This window comes from Herpailurus yagouaroundi, unplaced genomic scaffold (assembly GCF_014898765.1).
Source record: "Herpailurus yagouaroundi ecotype Mexico unplaced genomic scaffold, PumYag 220, whole genome shotgun sequence".
Lineage (NCBI taxonomy): Eukaryota > Metazoa > Chordata > Mammalia > Carnivora > Felidae > Herpailurus > Herpailurus yagouaroundi.
In genome coordinates this window covers 4,866,226-4,883,276 of record NW_024412451.1, presented here as the reverse complement: position 1 = coordinate 4,883,276, position 17,051 = coordinate 4,866,226, and the positions used below count along the sequence as shown (strand labels likewise).

At 59.2% G+C, this 17,051-nt stretch overlaps 3 protein-coding genes and 1 long non-coding RNA gene across 18 annotated transcripts in view; 2 read left to right on the top strand and 2 right to left on the bottom strand.

Annotated features, from left to right (window-relative positions):
- Positions 1-470: 470 nt before the first annotated feature.
- FGF21 (fibroblast growth factor 21) lies at positions 471-2,162 on the bottom strand. The gene is made up of 3 exons (XM_040457631.1): positions 1,754-2,162; positions 1,492-1,595; positions 471-880 (listed from the first exon to the last, which is right to left on the bottom strand). Exons 1-3 carry the CDS (start codon positions 1,989-1,991, stop codon positions 590-592), a joined length of 633 nt encoding a protein of 210 aa, XP_040313565.1. The 5' UTR covers positions 1,992-2,162; the 3' UTR covers positions 471-589.
- Positions 2,163-3,900: 1,738 nt separating this feature from the next.
- FUT1 (fucosyltransferase 1 (H blood group)) lies at positions 3,901-6,554 on the top strand. The gene is made up of 2 exons (XM_040457630.1): positions 3,901-4,139; positions 4,708-6,554. The coding sequence occupies exons 1-2, from the start codon at positions 4,004-4,006 to the stop codon at positions 5,787-5,789; spliced, it is 1,218 nt and encodes a 405-aa protein (XP_040313564.1). The 5' UTR covers positions 3,901-4,003; the 3' UTR covers positions 5,790-6,554.
- A 1,592-nt stretch (positions 6,555-8,146) lies between these two features.
- Positions 8,147-17,051, top strand: part of IZUMO1 (izumo sperm-oocyte fusion 1) — a 16,520-nt gene continuing 7,615 nt past the window's right edge. For 2 of the 15 annotated variants that reach the window (XM_040457629.1, XM_040457627.1), the window contains exons 1-2: positions 12,936-13,787; positions 14,160-14,234. In XM_040457629.1, the coding sequence (XP_040313563.1) occupies positions 13,553-13,787; positions 14,160-14,234 (310 nt within the window). In that variant the 5' untranslated portion in view covers positions 12,936-13,552. Of the gene's footprint in view, positions 9,393-9,779; positions 10,278-10,504; positions 10,526-10,878; positions 10,960-11,127; positions 11,229-11,488; positions 11,643-11,926; positions 12,102-12,314; positions 12,483-12,935; positions 13,788-14,159; positions 14,235-14,614; positions 14,702-14,956; positions 14,978-15,322; positions 15,404-15,592; positions 15,694-15,944; positions 16,099-16,402; positions 16,578-16,802; positions 17,020-17,051 lie in introns of those variants that run through there. The other 13 variants (XM_040457628.1, XM_040457622.1, XM_040457615.1 and 10 more) reach the window with 13 other exon arrangements.
- On the bottom strand, positions 12,433-12,846 carry LOC121018737 (uncharacterized). The gene is made up of 2 exons (XR_005785309.1): positions 12,733-12,846; positions 12,433-12,543 (listed from the first exon to the last, which is right to left on the bottom strand). It is a non-coding gene; the product is annotated as an uncharacterized LOC121018737 (long non-coding RNA).

Below are 17,051 nucleotides of genomic sequence, written 5' to 3'. Positions count from 1 at the left end.
TGTGTGCTGGGCTCTGGGCTGACAGCTCGGAGCCTGGGGCGGCTTCGGATTCTGTGACTCCCTCTCTCTCTGCCCCTCCCCCACTCATGCTCTGTCTCTGTCTCTCAAAAATGAATAAACATTTAAAAAATTAAAAAAAAAAAATGAAGGGCCCAAGACGCCGTGGGAGTGGGTCAGACTCCTGGACATCAGCGCTGTCCGTGAATCTGGGCTGTTGTCTACATTTCTGTCCTCCCTTGTGTCCCACCCAGGGAATCGCTCCAAGAACAACGTGGAAATCTACACTGCGGGCGGGGAGAGAGAACAGGCAACCCGCTCACTGGGACTGCATTCTGTGACAGTCATTGCGCGACAAGTCCATAAGCACCTGGACGGATGAATTTAGATCCTCAAGCCCTCTTCTAGAGAACCAGGACTCCCAGCCTTCAGTCCCTCCGGTCCCTCCCTCAAACACTCACACACGTGCACCCTGACCCTCCTCTCAGATTCTTTATTATCCCAAGTAGGCAAAATAAAAAAAAATAAATAAGATAAATACCAAATAACCCAATAAATAAAGAGGAGGCCCCACAGCAAACAGCCCGTGGCTTCAGGAAGCGTAGCTGGGACTTCGGCCCTGGGAAGGCCCCACCATGCTCAGAGGGTCCGAGGAGCCCACGTCCGGGGGCTCGGGGGCCAGGATCCCTGGAGGCTCCGGGGGTGCCGGAAGCAGGCCTGGCAGCGGCAGGAAGCGGGCAGGTGCCCGGGGGGCCGAGTCCCGGTATGGGGAGTTGTGGGGGGGCAGGCGGAGTGGGAGCCCGAGGGTCTCCGAGTGGTAGACGTTGTATCCGTCCTCCAGAAGCAGCTCCCGGAAGCTGCAGGCTGCGGGGTCAAAGCGGAGCTGAGGGGACAAGAGCGGACATCGGAGATACGGGATTCTTCTGCACCTTCCAGCTGCAGGACCCAGGAGTCCCGGCCCCCAGCCCCTCCTCCGGGACACAGGTAACAGAAGCAGGCTCCTCCTTTACCCCTGGGCAGTCCTGCAAGGCCTACCTCCCTGGCTTCACTTCACAGAGACCAATATTCCAGCCCAGGGACCAGTCAAGGCTCTCTGAGTCCAGACAGAGGCGTCTGGCTTCCACCCAAGGGGTCATGGTCCCTTTACAGGCCATGGGTCCCCTGAGCAGCCTTGTGCCCAGCGTGAAGCAGGCAGCTAGGAGCCCATGCGGCCCGGCAGGGGTCACAGGTCACAGGACTCAGGCGCTCCGTCATTCACGGGCCTCGTGACTCGGAGCTGGTGTGTCCCTGCCTGAGCCTCAGTTTCCCCTTGTGCACAAATGATGAGGTCAGCTCCCTCGTGCAGGGGAGGTGGCGAGGTGGGGGGGGGGCCACGCAGGGAGCACAGAACCAAGCCCGGCTCAGGCCCAAGGTGCGAGAGGTGGAACCCTGGGTGGTGAAGGTGATGGGGGGGGAGGGGGGAGCACGAGGAGGGGGGCGATCCCAGAAACTCACCGATCCATACAGTGTCCCATCTGGGCCCTGGCACAGGAACCTGGACGTTTTGACCCCCAAGATTTGAATTACTCCCGGCTTCAGGGCTTTTAGCTCCAAGAGACCTGAGAGGAGAGAGTGGTCAGGGGCTCAGAGGACCTCTGCCCAGGCCCGTCTCTCTTAGAACCAGGGGTCTAGGCTCCCAGCCCCTCCTCCCTCAGACCCAGGGGTCTGGGCCCCCCAGCCCCTGCTCCCTCAGACCAGGCTCTGTCTATGCACTCACTCTCAGGGCTCCGGCGAGCGGTCCCCACCACTGTGCCATCAGCCTTGATCTCGAGGTGGACCTCTGTCTCCTGGGCGTCGTCCGTGTAGAGGAACCGCTGTCGAACTTGGCCCCCGAATTGGAGGAGGGGGCTGGAGTCAGGGATAGGGTGTGCCTGGCAGGCTTCCGGGAAAAGGACCCCCAGCATCATCAGGACCCACAGTCCCAGGTGCGGGGACCCGGCCTCGTCCCAGCCCATCACTGGCTCACGTCCTCAGGTGAGATCCGGGGTCTGGGGCTTGAGGAGCCGAATGGTCTAGATTCTGTCTCAGATCCCGGTTGTCTGGGACAGGAGATTCACGGATTGCACCTTAGTGAGCCTCAACGCCTGGGTCTTCGTGTCCGCGGATTCCCAGCTGACAGAATACCCCAGTCTCTTAGAATGGATGCAGGCACTCCAAAATTTATATCCAGACAGACCCGCCCAATCACCTTCCCCACACCTGACCCATGATATTTGACCCACTTGGCAAGAGCTAGGATTCCACCGTGGCCAGATCAGTCTGAGCCGAATGATGCAACCGGTGGGGGGGGGGGGGTCCTTCCTGCTGGGGCCCTGGACTCCCGGGTCTGAGGAATCAGGGGGACCGGGACCTGCTGACTGGGACTTGGCTGAAAGGGGCTGGGGGAGGAGAGGGCTGGGGGCCTGGAAAACTGCCTCCCTGGCTGATCGACGGACACCGTGCCCCATAACCGGGATTGCGCCATCCTGCCCGAATTTCTGTGGGTTTCTGTGGGGGGGGGGTGCGGGCAGGGAGGGTGTCACACACACACACGGACGTTCCTCGATCATCAGGACAGCAGCAAAAGCCACGTGACCAAAAGCCTCTCGCCTCAACCTCACCAACCCCAGCCCAGAGGTTCCTCGGGCACCTAATGAGCCAGAGGAGAGCCTCCCTCTCCTCCCTGATGCAATCCCGGGACCTCTTTCACCAGAGTAGCTACCCCAGGCCCAGAAAGGTGTTCTCAAAATAGCCTGGGGTGGGGAGGGCGGGTGGAGGGTGAAAGTCTGACTCAGCGCCTCTGGGGTGGGGGCGGGGGGGGGGGGGCAGAGCCCGGCGCTGGAGGGGGGAAGTGAGAGCCCAGAGCCCAGAGGGAATGTGGGAGGGGGGGTGATTTCCTGGAAACTGTAGGACAGAAAATGGACACCCTCCAGTGCGGAGGTCTGAACGTCTCCAGCAGAGGAGGGGGCTGGGGCTGGAAATCCTGGGTCTGTGGAAGGAGGGGTTTGGGTCTGGAGACATCACGGTCCACCCTCTGGAGAGGGGAGTCAAATTCCTGGGTCTTTAGCTTTGATTTATTGAATGACAATGATCACACGGCTCCAGCCCAGGGAAGTGGGGCGGGGGGGAGGGGGTGGCGGAACCGCCCGGACAATGGAAGCGGCTCCAGGTATACACCGCGGAGCCGAGGCCCTGGATCCCCAACCTGGGGCCCCAGCCTCCCGGTGAGGCTGGGCTTGACAGGCCCGCTTCCCCTCCTGCTTTCTCCTCCTCGCCCTCGGGGAGACGCTGTCCCCGGGACGCGCCCGTCTGGAGAGGAGCCGTCGGACCCCGGATCGTACGATTCCTCAAAAGGAGAGGCTCAGCAGTTCGCAGGTGCACCGTGCGGAGACGGGGAATCAGCGGCCCCCGGTGTGCGCGGGGACACCCTTTCGGGCCGGAGGCGCCCACGTTCGGGACCCTGAGAGCTGGAGGAGGTTTCCATCGGCTCCTGGAGCAGGCCTGGCAAACAGGTTCTGCCTCCCCACCGGGAGGACCCGGCAGAGGGCGGAGGATCTTCGCCCCCGCCCGGGCCTGGTGTCTGCGCCCTCCCCAGCGGCTGGGGCGTGGCCGGGCTCGGAGCATCCAGATACTCTGGGCGGCCCTTCAGCCCAGGCTCGGGAGAAGGGGGAGAAGTCGATGGACCCGAATACCTGGGTCCGGCATTGCGTTTGGGCGCCGGGTCTCCATGCTGTGGAGACTGGCCCTGGAGAGCCCGCCCGCGGGCCGGGGGCCGAGGAGGAGGGGGCCGGGCGCGGGTCCCCGGGTCTGGGGAGGGCGGGGGGGGGGGCGGGGGTTACCAGCTTAGCCTGGGGCGCCGGGGCGGGGGCGGGGCTCCGCCTCCGACCTACCTGCCCAGGTCGGGAGGGGCGGAGGCTGGGAGTCTCGGAACCGCGCCCATCTCCTTCCTCCCTCCCCCGAGCCCTAGGAGCCAGTCGGGGGAGGCGGCATGGAGGGGAGGGCTGCCGAGCCTAGGATCCCGGAGTCCCGGGTTCCGGGGGCGGCCGGATGTGGGCTGCACCTGCGGTCGGCGCGCTCCAGCCTCTCTAAGCCCGCTGTGGCTCTGTCACCCGCCAGGAGCTCAGGTGAGTGGGGCCGGAGGATGCCTGGGACCCAGGAATCGGGGCCTTCGGTCCCAGGAGGCGCAGCCCCAACCGCTAGCCCCGTAGGACCCCAGGAGTCTCCACCCCACCCCCCCCCAACTCCTGCTCGTCCAGAGGCCGAGATCCCTCATCCAGTCCCCGACCTCCAGCCTCTCATGTTCCACCTGGCCCCTCTCTTCCCGTCACCCCCATGGCGGAGTCCTCACCCTCCCTCCACCAGGCCCACCCCAGAGAGGAGTGGGTGGCACATCACCCAACTAAAGTGGGACTTCCCGGCCCGGAGAGCCAGCTTCCAAGGTGCGGATGTGGCAGGCCGGCTCCGAGACCCCGTTGCTATCTTGGAAACACCAGTTTTCGACACTCGCCGTCCCCATCTCTGCAGTTCCAAGCGCCCACCTCCCTCCCCTCCCTCAGATCCAGGCCCCTGATCCCCTTTCCCCGGGACCCAGGAGTCTCAAGCCTTGGTTTCCTCGTTCCCCCAGGCCCCTGCCCACGGACACTTCCTCCTGGGGCTCCGGGGCCCCGCTAATTCACCTTTCCTCCCGTGCAGCCATGTGGGCCCCCAGCCAACGGCAGCTCTGTGTGGCTTTCCTGCTAGTGTGTGTCCTTTCAGCCACCTTGTTCCTCTACGTCCACCAAGACCTCTTTCCCGACGGCCTGGCCCTGACGGCCCTGTGTCCAGGCCGCCGCCCGGTGCCATCCCCCGTGGCCATCCTCTGCCTGTCCCCCGACACCTCCGCCTGCCTCAAGCCCCCCGCCTCCCTCTCGGGAACCTGGACCATCCACCCAGACGGCCGGTTCGGTAACCAGATGGGGCAGTATGCCACGCTCCTGGCCCTGGCCCAGCTCAACAGTCGCCGGGCCTTCATCCTGCCCGCCATGCACGCCGCCCTGGCCCCCGTGTTCCGCATCACCCTGCCGGTGCTGGCGCCCGAGGTGGACAGCCGCACGCCCTGGCGGGAGCTGGAGCTCCACGACTGGATGTCCCGGGAGTATGCCCGCCTGAGGGACCCCTTGCTGAAGCTCACCGGCTTTCCCTGCTCCTGGACCTTCTTCCACCACCTCCGGGAGCAGATCCGCAGGGAATTCACGCTGCACGACCACCTTCGGCGAGAGGCCCAGGGTCTGCTGAGCCGGCTCCGCCTGGGCCCCACCGGGGACCGCCCTCGCACCTTCGTGGGCGTCCACGTGCGCCGCGGGGACTACCTGCGGGTCATGCCCCACCGCTGGAAGGGGGTGGTAGGCGACCGCGCTTACCTCCGGCAGGCTATGGACTGGTTCCGGGCACGGCACGAAGACCCCGTCTTTGTGGTCACCAGCAACGGCATGGAGTGGTGCCGGGAAAACATGGACACGTCCCGTGGGGATGTGATCTTTGCCGGCGACGGGCAGGAGGGCTCGCCGGGGAGGGACTTCGCGCTGCTCACGCAGTGCAACCACACCATCATGACCATTGGCACTTTTGGCTTCTGGGCCGCCTACCTGACCGGTGGGGACACCGTCTACCTGGCCAACTTCACCCTGCCCGACTCCAACTTCCTGAAGATCTTTAAGCCCGAGGCTGCCTTCTTGCCCGAGTGGGTGGGCATTAACGCAGACTTGTCTCCCCTCCGCTCGTTGGCTGGGCCTTGAGCAGCGGGGAGACTTTCTGGAATAGCTCGGGCCAGCGTTCTGGGTCTCCGGGGGCCTAGCGGCTTCTGGAGAAGCTTGTGGTAGCCCCGTAGCAGGCGGGCACCCATTTCTAGAGTAATCCTAGTTGGCTAGACTTGGAGAAAGAGGACTTGGAGAAAGAGAAACCTAGGGGCTTTCTGTAACTGCCTGGACGTTCTAGAACCAGCAGGGGATCTTTTCCTGAGGCCTGGCAATGTCCAGAGAGGCTCACGTCAGTTCTGGAAGGCAATGCCTTACCCACTGTTCCCAGCATGGATCCAGGGTACTTCTGGACGGCTTCACCCCAAAAACGGAGAACTCCCCCCCCCCTTCTAATGTTGCCTCTGGTCTTTTCTAGAAGAGAAGGACAATCCTCAGGACTGAAAGAACTTAGGGGTAGTCCACAGCAAGCACTCATCCACTCCCCTGCTGTGTTTCTGGAGTGGTTCTAGAGAAGGCCAGGTCTCAGGCCTGTGGAGAATCCTGCAGGGCTCCCCCAGAGGGGATGAGATTCTGGAATTCTAGGAGGATCTCAGGAAGGGAACACTCAGAAGTTCAACACCTCAGCCACTGTCAGAAAGACTGGCAGGACACAAAGTATCTGTCCTGTGAGGTGGGAAATCTGTCCAACCTCTCAGCCTCTGAGAAAAAGAAAGACAAAGGCCCGTTTTTGCAATTTAAAAAGAAAAAAATATATGTTTTTTAATGTTTATTTTTGAGAGAGAGACAGAGACAGAGCGTGAGCAGGGGAGGGGCAGAGAGAGAGGGAGACACAGAACCGGAAGCGGGCTCCCGGCTCCGAGCTGTCAGCACAGAGCCCGACTCGGGCTCGAACTCGCAGATCTAGAGATCATGACCTGAGCTGAAGCCGGGGGCTTAACTGACTGAGCCACCCAGGTGCCCCTTCAATTTTTTTTTTATATGTTTATTTTTGAGACAGAGGCAGAGAGCAAGCAGGGGAGGGGCAGAGAGAGGGAGAGGGAGACACAGAATCTAAAGCAGGCTCCAGAGTCTGAGGTGGGGCTCGAACTCACGAACCGCGAGATCATGACCTGAGCCGAAGTCAGACACTTAACCGACTGAGCCACCCAGGGGCCCCAGAGAGTCTATTTTGAGCAGCTAGACTAAAACGTGGGGCTGTTCCTCCACAGGTCGGGGAGAGGTATGGATGCTGAAATACAGCAGCTCCTGGAGGAAAGCCTTCCAGAAACCTAGAGACTTTTTTTTTTTTTTTTGGTCAAAAACTGCCAAAGACAGGCACTTTACAAGTTGGCTCTGAGTTAAGGTTACCTTTCTTCTCAAGAAAGTTTCCTTCTCTGCAGCTGGGCTGTTGTATGTAACGGGATCGATTTTCTGGAATTGAGCCAGCATAAATAAACATCATGAATGTTTCTTTTGGGCTTGCAGAAAGCTACAGGTATGGGGACCCTTGCCAACCTGAGCTTCCTCTGATTTCACAGAACCACTAAACCCGGTTTCGGGCTTCAAAGGCTCTGTAGGCGCCTGGGTGGCTTAGTCAGTTCAGCCTTCGACTTTGGCTCAGGTCATGATCTCACGGTTCGTGAGTTTGGGCCCCAGTGGGGTTCTGTGCTCACGGCTCAGAGCCTGGAGCCTGCTTCGGATTCTGCGTCTCCCTCTCTCGCTGTCCCCACCCCTCCACCCCCGCTCGACCTCTCTTTCTCTCTCTCAAAAATAAATAAACATTAAAAAAAAAGAATGAAAGGATCTGAAGGTCTGAAAGTATACGGGACCCGGGCTGGCCTGAAACCCAGGCCAGAGCACAAGGTCTGGCCAAGGAGGATAGGATTCTTGACTCAGATTCCAGGACCCCCCTTGGTGCTTTTTTGTAGGGGATGAAGGTACCTAGCTTTCTTACAGACAACTCTGATCGCGTCTCCTACGTACCCAGAAGAACCCAAGCCCCCCTTTTTTTAGTCTTCTCAGGGAGTTTTGAGGGATCATTCACTATTCAGCTGCCACAGGTGGGAGAGAGGGAGGTATGAATTAAAAGTCCACACCACCAAATCCTGTCTCTGCAGGTGTTGTGGAGTCCACTGTGTGTGTGTGTGTGTGTGTGTGTGTGTGTGTGTAAGAGGGGAAATCCAGAACTGCTCACGTCTAGGGGTATTGTCCCTGCTGAGATCTGGCAGCCTCCTGTTTTCAGGCTTGTGTGAGTCGCGGTTCCTGTTTGGTTTTCATGTTTATTCATTTTTGAAAGACAGAGAGAGAGGCAGCGCATAAGCAGGGGTGGGGCGGAGAGAGAGGGGGACACAGAATCCGAAGGAGGCTCCAGTCTCGGAGCTGTCAGCACAGAGCCCGACGCGGGGCTTGAATGGTGAGATCATGACCTGAGCCGAAGCCGGACGCTCAACCCACTGAGCCACCCAGGCGCCCCGCGGTTCCAGTTTTTATGGTGGTTTGATTCTTGATGTAGAAAAGGAGAGAGAGACCTTCCAGGACCCATAGGTCTGAGCCCCAGGTTCTTAGTATTGGCTCTAGGCCTCTTTCTTCTGGAACCCTGGCATCCAGCCCCTCAGCTACGGAGAGAAGGAGGAGGAGGGAGTGAGTAAAGTGTGGAACTGTGGCCAGGGAGACACCTCAGCGCCTCCTGGGAGTTGTAGTCCTGCGGCTAGAAAGGGCCACTTCCCAATTCCGTGGCTTGACGCCAAATATTCCAAAAGATCCCAGGCATCTAGCCGAAGCCTGGGCTCAGAAACTCAGGGACGAGAGGAGGCTGAAGGCCAGATGCCCTCACCTGAGCTGACCAGATGAAACTTCTAGTCTGAGAAGGAGGCCTCTTTGCGATTTCCTGGAACCATAGGCGGAGCCTTCCTTTGTTGCCGTCCAATCGGACTCAGAGCTGGGTTTGTGGGCGGGGCCAAGGAAGCTCCTGGGCGGGTCTCCAGGGAAGTCGCGCCCCCACGTCCGAAGCTAGAAGGGGGAGGCTGTGGGAATTCCTTGTAGATCGGGGGAAACGGTGACTCGGACTCCAGTCACAAAGCTCTCCACATCACGTGACCAACCTCACCTTCGCTCCAGAAACGTCCTCAATTTTAGCCGTGGCAAATAAAGTGGAAGGACGTGACCGGCTCGTCCCCTCTAAAGGCCCTCAGCCTGGACTCGGCCCTTCAGCGAACTCTAGTATTCCAGGGTGCAACATTCAAGGTCAAGGTCGGGCAGCGGCTGTCTAGGGTGCATCGGGACTCCGGACTCCTCGGTTTCCTAACCGAGAAGGGGGAGCCCTGCAAATTGGGGGGTCTTACTCTCGGGGAAGGGGTTCTGATCACCCCTTCCTTCTGGGGTGGGAGGACCCTCCCCGGGTTCTGTGCGGGCTGAGCGCTGTGGCCGCAATGGGTCCCCAAGTAGCCCTCCTGGTGGCGGCGCTAGCCGGCTGCCTGCTTCCTGCCGGGGGCTGTGTCATATGTGATCAGAGGGTCGTGGCCGCGCTGGACGCCTTGGAAAAGGAATACCTGCCTACCCACATGGCGCGCGAGCGTCAGAGACAAGTGATGGAAACGATAAGACAAACCGTGAGAAATTTCTGGGACCTGCCATATTTAGAGGATGCCTTTATGGGGGTTATAGGTGAGGGCAGGGTAGAGCGTGGGAACCCCGGGTCGTGGAAAAAGAGGAGTCTGGTGCTAGGATTCCTGGGAGTAGGGACGGGGTGCGGGGAGGGAGGGAAGGGCCGGAGCCAGAGTCTACTGGGTTCGTGATGGAGAGGGCTGAGATGCAGATTCCAGGGCTTTCCGAGCGCTAGGAAATACTGTGTTCTCCTACCCCTTACCCTGCAATTTTATGTAAAAAACTACAACTCCCAGAAGGCAACAGACAGGCAATCCTTTACAGCCCTAGCCTTGCCCAGTAGCCACATGGGCATTGTAGTTTTTAACACTAGCCGAGCCAATGGGACCACAAGGCTTCGAATCTGAGGTTCGATCTCCCCTCCCCGCATCCCCCGTGTCCCTCCAGATGAGGCCACAATGGAAACGTCAGTGTTGGGTTTTCTGAGGAGTATGACACTTATCACAAACAGTGACATAGCAGGTAAATGGCAGAGTGGCCAGGGGAGGGGCTTCGGAATCCTTTGGCTCTGGAGCCAAACTGCCCAGGTTCAAACACCGGCCCTGTCATCCCCTGGCTGTGTGGCCTTTAGGGAGGGATATCACAGCTTTGTCACCTCCAAACTGGGTCATAACGGTGCCTGCACCCAGGCCAGTGACTTAGCCCAGTGGCCAGCATGGTTAAGTGGTCATTCAATTTCACTGCCCCTCCCGGAGATGGCCCCAACCTGGAACGCCAGCCTCTTCAGACGGGTACCTGTACCTCCTCCTGGGGTGGGTGGGAGGAGGGGTCGCACTCTGTCACCCTGCTCTTTCCCAGATGACACTTTCGTGAAAGAGTTCTCCTGGATGTTGACTCTGGAAAAGGCAGCCTTTCAGCGCAATGTTGCTCGGTTCCAAAGAGAGGGTGAGGGAAGATAGGTTCCCTCAGGGACCACAGCCCCTTCCTCCACCAGTCCCGGGGTCCCTGTCCCCAGTCCTCTGCTTCTCTATGTCCAGCCCCTCACCTCTTCCAACAGCGTCCTCCCTCCAACCCAAGAGCCCAAACCCCAACCTATTCCTTCTCCCCCTCTCTCGTGTCCTTTAACTTAGAAATCTCATAACTTTTTTTTTTTTTTCTTCCTTCTGAGGCAGATTTCTGTCCCAACAAATGTGGTGAGTCCAGATTAGGGAAGCTGGTTTTCTATCCCCCATTCTGGCCCCGGTTAATACCCAGCCTTTCTCCTCCTGCTTTGGGTCTCGATGGTTCTTCCTTCCCCACGTCTGAGAGGTTCCTGGTCCCCAGTGGCCCTTCTGCACAGCGGCTTTCCTGGACAGCGGGTCCTATTCCATGTGGGCTCCTCGCTGAGCCCGGTTAGGTCCCTCTTCCGGCAGGTCTGCCTTCTAGCCCCGCCCCTTGGGCTGACCTCTCGGGATTAGGCGCTGGGCCCCGCCCCAGCCCTTGACCCTGCTCTCTCTTTTTAGTCTCTTCTATCAGGATAAATGCAACCTTGATCCTGCCCCTTCAGGTATGATGTTGCAGCCTCTGATCTGGTGCAGTAATTGTAAAAAGCAGCTTCACGTTTGTCGAAAGTCCACAGACTGCGGTGGTGAGAGAGCTGAGCCAGCTGGAGGGGGTGGGGGGTTGGCGCAAGAGGGGCGGAGCCAGAGGAGAGCCGGGATCTAGAGAGGCCAAAGAAAGGAGCCGGCCCACCAGAAAAGTGGGAGGGAGTTGAGGGAGAACCAAGATGCATCCCACCGTAACCGCCTGTCCCCAGTGCGCCAAATCAACGTCCACGAAAAGGAAGACTTGGTCCTGGACTGTGAGCTCAACTGGCATAAATTATCTCAAGGCCTGACCTATTACAGCTTTTACAGGGTGGGCCCTTCAACCCCATCAACCCCAAGTCCATTAGGCTTGGTTGAGCGCCCACCCCGGTATCCACAAGCTTGTTCCCACAATCCCCATGACCCATGACCTACCGGGTTTGACTTCTACGGGTCCCCGGGGACCCCATGCCCTTACCAGTGACCCTAGACTCCCATCTCCCCCACTGAGATCCCGTGATGCCCTCACACCTGTACTTCCCCAAACCCTGAACTCCCCAGGCCTCTGTGACCCCTTGAGCTTGGGTCTAGGTTTGGGGGAGCAATTCTGAGACCTTGGTGTACAAGGGGAAACAGCCCACCCTGACCAAGCCCCTGGTGGGGCCAGAGGATGCAGGTGACTACCGCTGTGAGTTGGGCACTGTGAGATCCCTCCCAGCCACGGTCATCCATTTTCAGGTCACAGGTCAGAGCTGGGGAGTCGACGGAAGTGTGGGAATCAGGGTCCTGGGGTTAGGGGACAGTCAGCTTGGGGCATGGCCTATGGGGCAAAACTTCCTGTCGGGGTGTCATTTCAGGCCACGGGGGTGTGGCCACCCGCCACGGTGGCCGGGGCCCAGGCAGATAGGGTCGCGATTGTCTCCTCCAAGGCCCGGGTCTTGGGGGAAGGTTGGAGGGGGGGGGGAGCTTGCCTGGGCCACGGGGACCTTGGTGGCCTCCCAAGGCTGCTCTTTCTCTCTCCTCTATCAGTGTTGCCTCAAAGAATCATTGAGGAGACACCGACATCAAACTTTGAAACCGGGGAGCAGCTGTCCCCAACCCTCCAGCCTTCAGAGTACCCTAAGCCCGAGAAGGTGCTGAGAAGCGTTCTGGGAGGGCTGCTGATCTGGGGCTTTGTGGTGCTGATCATCAGCTTTGTCACCGCGTGAGCCAACCCTGATGAAGGCGGGGCACGAACAGAGGGACGGGCTCTCCAAATCCCAATGCGGGAGGGGGTCCTTTAAGGGAGAGGCCTTAGAAAATGGTAGTGACGATCCAGCCTGGGTCATTGCTGGAATAAGACCAAATATAGGGAGGCGAGGAGGGCTATCCCTCAAGACCTAACCTGGTTCCACTATCATCCCCCACCCTCCCCCAGCGTACTTTGCTTTCTGCCTGGGAACGTGATGGATTCCATAAAGTCCTGGTTCCTCACTAACAAAGTAGCTGCCCTGCAGAGCCAGGTTCCGAAGGCACCGAAAGAAAACGACACAGCATCAAGTCACAAATAAAGATTTATCTGGTTGCCTAAATACAGGATTCATTTCCTCGGGTCTGATCCTCATTTTGGCTTTCCGAGAGGAGAAGCCTGGGGCTCGCCTCCTGTCCTAGAAGGAGAGCCCGGGAACCCGGGTCCCTTGGTCATGGCAGGGCCCCCTGGCCTACCCAGATCTCCTCCCCCAGCCTCGCCCCCTCACAGGACGCCCCCTCCCCGCTCTTCCAGCCAGAGTTTCCTCTGGCCTTTTCCTGTCCCCCAGCCAGTGCTGGGAGCCAGGGCAGAGGGGTCAAGAACCAACCCGGGTCAACGAAGACAGGGCGCCGAGGTGCTGTTGGGACCCGAAGCAGAGCAAGAACCGCGGGACCAGGGGTCCACACCCCTCCTGCATCAGACCCAAGAGCAGGTCCCCAGCCATCTTCCACGCCAGTTCCCAGGAGTTAAGCTCCCATCCGTCTCCTCCACCCAGACTCCTTACTCTGACCCCAGCCCCCTCCAACCCCAACGCGACCACACAAGGGCCTCATCTGGGAGGATGAGATGAAAGTTCTAGTCAGAGAGGGGTCGGTCTGCGAGAGCCTGGAACAATAGGCGGGGCCTCCCTTTGTTGCCGTCCAATCAGACTCAGAGTTGGGTTTGTGGGCGGGGCCAAGGAAACCCGCCCAGAGTGTCTCTAGAGAAGTCGGCGCCCCAAGGAGAAAGGAAGAAGAGGGACTCTGTGGGATTGAGGCGACCTTCGAGTCTGACTCCAGTCATAAAGCTCTCCGCGTCACGTGACCAACCTCACCCTCGATCCACAACATCCTCAATTTTAGCCGTGGCAAATAAAGTGGAAGGACGTGGCCTGCTCGTCCCCTCTAAAGGCCCCCAGCCTGGATTCGGCCCTTCAGCGAACCCTAGTATTCCAGGGTGCAACATTCAAGGTCAAGGTCGGGCAGCGGCTGTCTAGGGTGCATCGGGACTCCGGACTCCTCGGTTTCCTAACCGAGAAGGGGGAGCCCTGCAAATTGGGGGGTCTTAATCTCGGGGAAGGGGTTCTTTCCGGTCAGCGATCACCTCCTCCGAGTGGGGTGGGAGGACCCTCCCCGGGGTTCTGTGCGGGGCTGAGCCCCCTGGCCTCAATGGGTCCCCAAGTAGCCCTCCTGGTGGCGGCGCTGGCCGGCTGCCTGCTTCCTGCCCGGAGCTGTGTCACTTGTGATCCAAGGGTCGTGGCCGCGCTGGACGCCTTGGAAAAGGAATACCTGCCTACCCACCTCGCCCCCGAGCGTCACAGAGAAGTGATGGAAAAGATAAGACAAACCGTGAGGAATTTCCGGGACCTGCCAGATTTAGAGGATACCTTTCTGGGGGTTATCGGTGAGGGCAGGGTAGAGAGTGCGAATCCAGGGGTCGAGGGAAAAGAGGGGTCTGCGTTCTAGGATTGTTGCGGGAGCAGGCAGGAGGGAAGGAAGCGAAAGACTGGAGGGAGACTGTACTGGGTTCGTGAATGGAGAAGGCTGGGATGCAGATTCCCAATACACTTTCCCCTAGTCCTTACGTGGCAATTTTATATGGAAAAAAAAAAATACAACTCCCAGAAGGCAACGGGCGTGCCAGCCATTTACAGCCCTGGGCTGGTCCAGTAGCCTCATGGGTATTGTAGTTTTTAACACCTGCTGAGCCAAGAGACCTCAAGGCTTGGGATCTGAGGTTCTAGCTCCCCTCCCCGCATCCCCTGTGTCCCTCCAGATGAGGCCACAATGGAAACGTCAGTCTTGAGTTTTCTGAGGAGTGTGAGACTTATCAGAAACAGTGGTGTAGCAGGTAAATCCACACAGGGGCCAGGGGATGGGGCTTCAGAAACTTTTCGAGAAATGTTTTTTGGTGAGGACGGGTCTGGTGGTGGCTCTGGAGCCCACCTGCCTCGGTTCAGCTTCCCGCCCAGTCACCCCTTGCTGTGTGGCCTTTAGGGAGGGACTTTGCAACTTTGTCACCTCTCAAATGGGTCCTAACAGTGCCTGCAGGCCAGGGGCCGCTTAGCTCAATGGCCAGCATTGTTAAGTGGTCATTCAATTTCATTGTCCCTCCCTGAGGTGGCCCCAACGCGGAATGCCAATCTCTTCACACAGAAGGAACTTCCTGCATCTCCTCCTGGGGTGGGTGGGAGGAGGGGAAGCACTCTATGTCATCCTGCTCCTTCCCAGATGACACTTTCGTGAACGAGTTCTCCTGGATGTTGACTCTGGAAAAGGCAGCCTTTCGTGGCTACGTCACTCGATTCCAAAGAGAGGGTGAGGGAAGATGGCTTCCGTCAGGGACCACGGCCCCTTCCCTCAACAGGCCCAGGGACCCTGTCCCCAGCCCCCTGCTTTCTATGTCCAACCACTCACCTCTCCCGACCCGGTCCTCCCTTGGACCCAGAGATTCAGACACCCGGGTCCTTCTTCCCTCCAACCCAACAGCCCACCCCCCAGCCTATTCCTTCCTCCCGCCCCCATCCCCTTTAACAGGAATCTGATAATTCTCTTTTCTTCCTTCTGAGGCAGACTTCTGTCCCAACAAATGTGGTGAGTCCGGATCATGGGACCTGGCTTTCTATCCTTCATCCTTGCCCCGTAAATACCCAGCCTTTCTCCTCCGGCTTTGGGTCTCGGTGCTTCTTCCTTCCCCACGTCTGAGAGGTTCCTGGTCCCCAGTAGTCCTTCCGCACAGCGGACTTCCTGGGCAACGGGTCCTATTCTCTGGGCGCTCTTTCCTGAGACTGGTTCCACCCCTCTTCAGGGAGGACTGCCTTCTAGCCCCGCCCCTTGGGCTGACCTCTAGGGATTAGGGGCCTGACTCCGCCCCAGACCTTGGCCCTGCCTTTAGCCTCGCCTCTCAGGGCGAATACAGCCTGGATCCTGTCCCTTCAGGTACAATGCTGCAGCTTCTGATCTGGTGCAGTAACTGTAAAAAGCAGCTTCACGCTTGTCGAAAATCCAGAGATTGTGGGGGTGAGAGAGCTGGGGCCAGCCGCAGGGGTTGGCCCAAGAGGGGCGGAGCCAGAGGAGAGACGTGGCCTAGAGAGGGCGGGGACTGGAGCGGAGGGTGGAGACAGAAAGGGGGGCTCAGACAAAGTGGGTGGCACTGGCGGGAGGGCAGGAAACCTCCAAGAAGTGTCCCACCGTAAATCCTGTCCCCAGTGCGCCAAATCAACGTCCATGAAACGGAAGACCTGATCCTGGACTGTGAGCTCGACTGGCATAAATTATCTCAAGGCCTGACCTATTACAGCTTTTACAGGGTGGGCCCTTTAACCCCAAGTCCATAAGGCTTGTGTGAGCGCCGACCCCCTCATCCACAAGCTTGTTGCCACAATCCCCATGACCCATGACCCACCAGGTGTGACTTCTAGGGATCCCCGGGGACCCCATGCCCTTACCAGTGACCCTGGACTCCCATCATCCCCACTGAGAGCCCGTGATGCTCTCACACCTGTACTGCCCCAAACCCTGAATTCCCCAGGCCTCTGTGACCCCTTGAGCTTGGGTCTAGGTTTGGGGGAGCAATTCTGAGACCTTGGTGTCCGAGGGGAAACGGCCCACCCTGATCAAGCGACTGGTGAGGCCAGAGGATGCGGGTATCTACCGCTGCGAGTTGGGCACTGAGCGATCCGGCCCAGCCACGGTGACCCATTTTGAAGTCACAGGTCAGAGCTGGGGAGTCGACAGACGTATGGGACTCAGGGTCCTGGGTTTGGGGGGCAGTCAGCTTCAGCGAGCGCCCTGGGGGGCCTAACTTTCTGTCGGGGTGTGGTTTCAGGCCAAGGCGGGAGGGGGGGGGGGGGCTTCCTGCCCAGGGTGCGGTCACCTCTCACAGTGGCCTGGCTTCAGGCAGTGAGGGGCGTGCTTATCTCCTGGGAGGCCTGGTTCCTGGGGAAGGGTGGCGTGGACAGAGCTTGCCTGGGCCACGACCGGCCCTCCCAGGACTGCTCCTTCTCTCTCCTCTGTCAGTGTTGCCCAAAAGAGTCATTGAGGAGATCCCGAAATCAAAGCCCGGGACCCAGTATCAGCGGTTCCGATCCCTCAAGCCGTCAGAGTGTCTGAATCCCAAGGACGTGCTGAGAGGCTTTCTGTTCGAGATGCTGATCTGGGGCTTTGTGTTTCTGATCCTCGGCTTTGCCACCTCGTGAGCCGCCTCCCGGAGAAGGCAGGGCTTGGGGCGAGGGGCGGGGTCTCCAACGTCCTGACGTAGGAGGAGGTGTTAGGGGGAGGGGCTTAGAAAAGAGGGGCGTGCTTACCCAGGGCGGCGAAGCTTGGGTCATAGAAAAGGATCAGATATAGGGAGGCTGGGAGGGGTGTCCCTCACTCAGGACCTAATCTGCTTACACGATCGCACCCCACCCTTCCCCAGCGTACTTTGCTTTAGGTCTGGGACCCTGATCGATTCGGTCAAGTCCTGGGTCCGTACCGACAAGGCAGCAGCCCCAGAGGACCAGGGTCCACAAAGTCGGCTGTCACAGACCCAGCTATCACAGAGCCAGGTGTCACAGACCCAGCTTCCCAAGGTACCGAACGAAGAAAAGGCCACAGCACCAAGGCTTAAATAAAGATTTATCTGGTTGCCTAAATATCGGATTCATTTTCTCCGGTCAGATTCTCA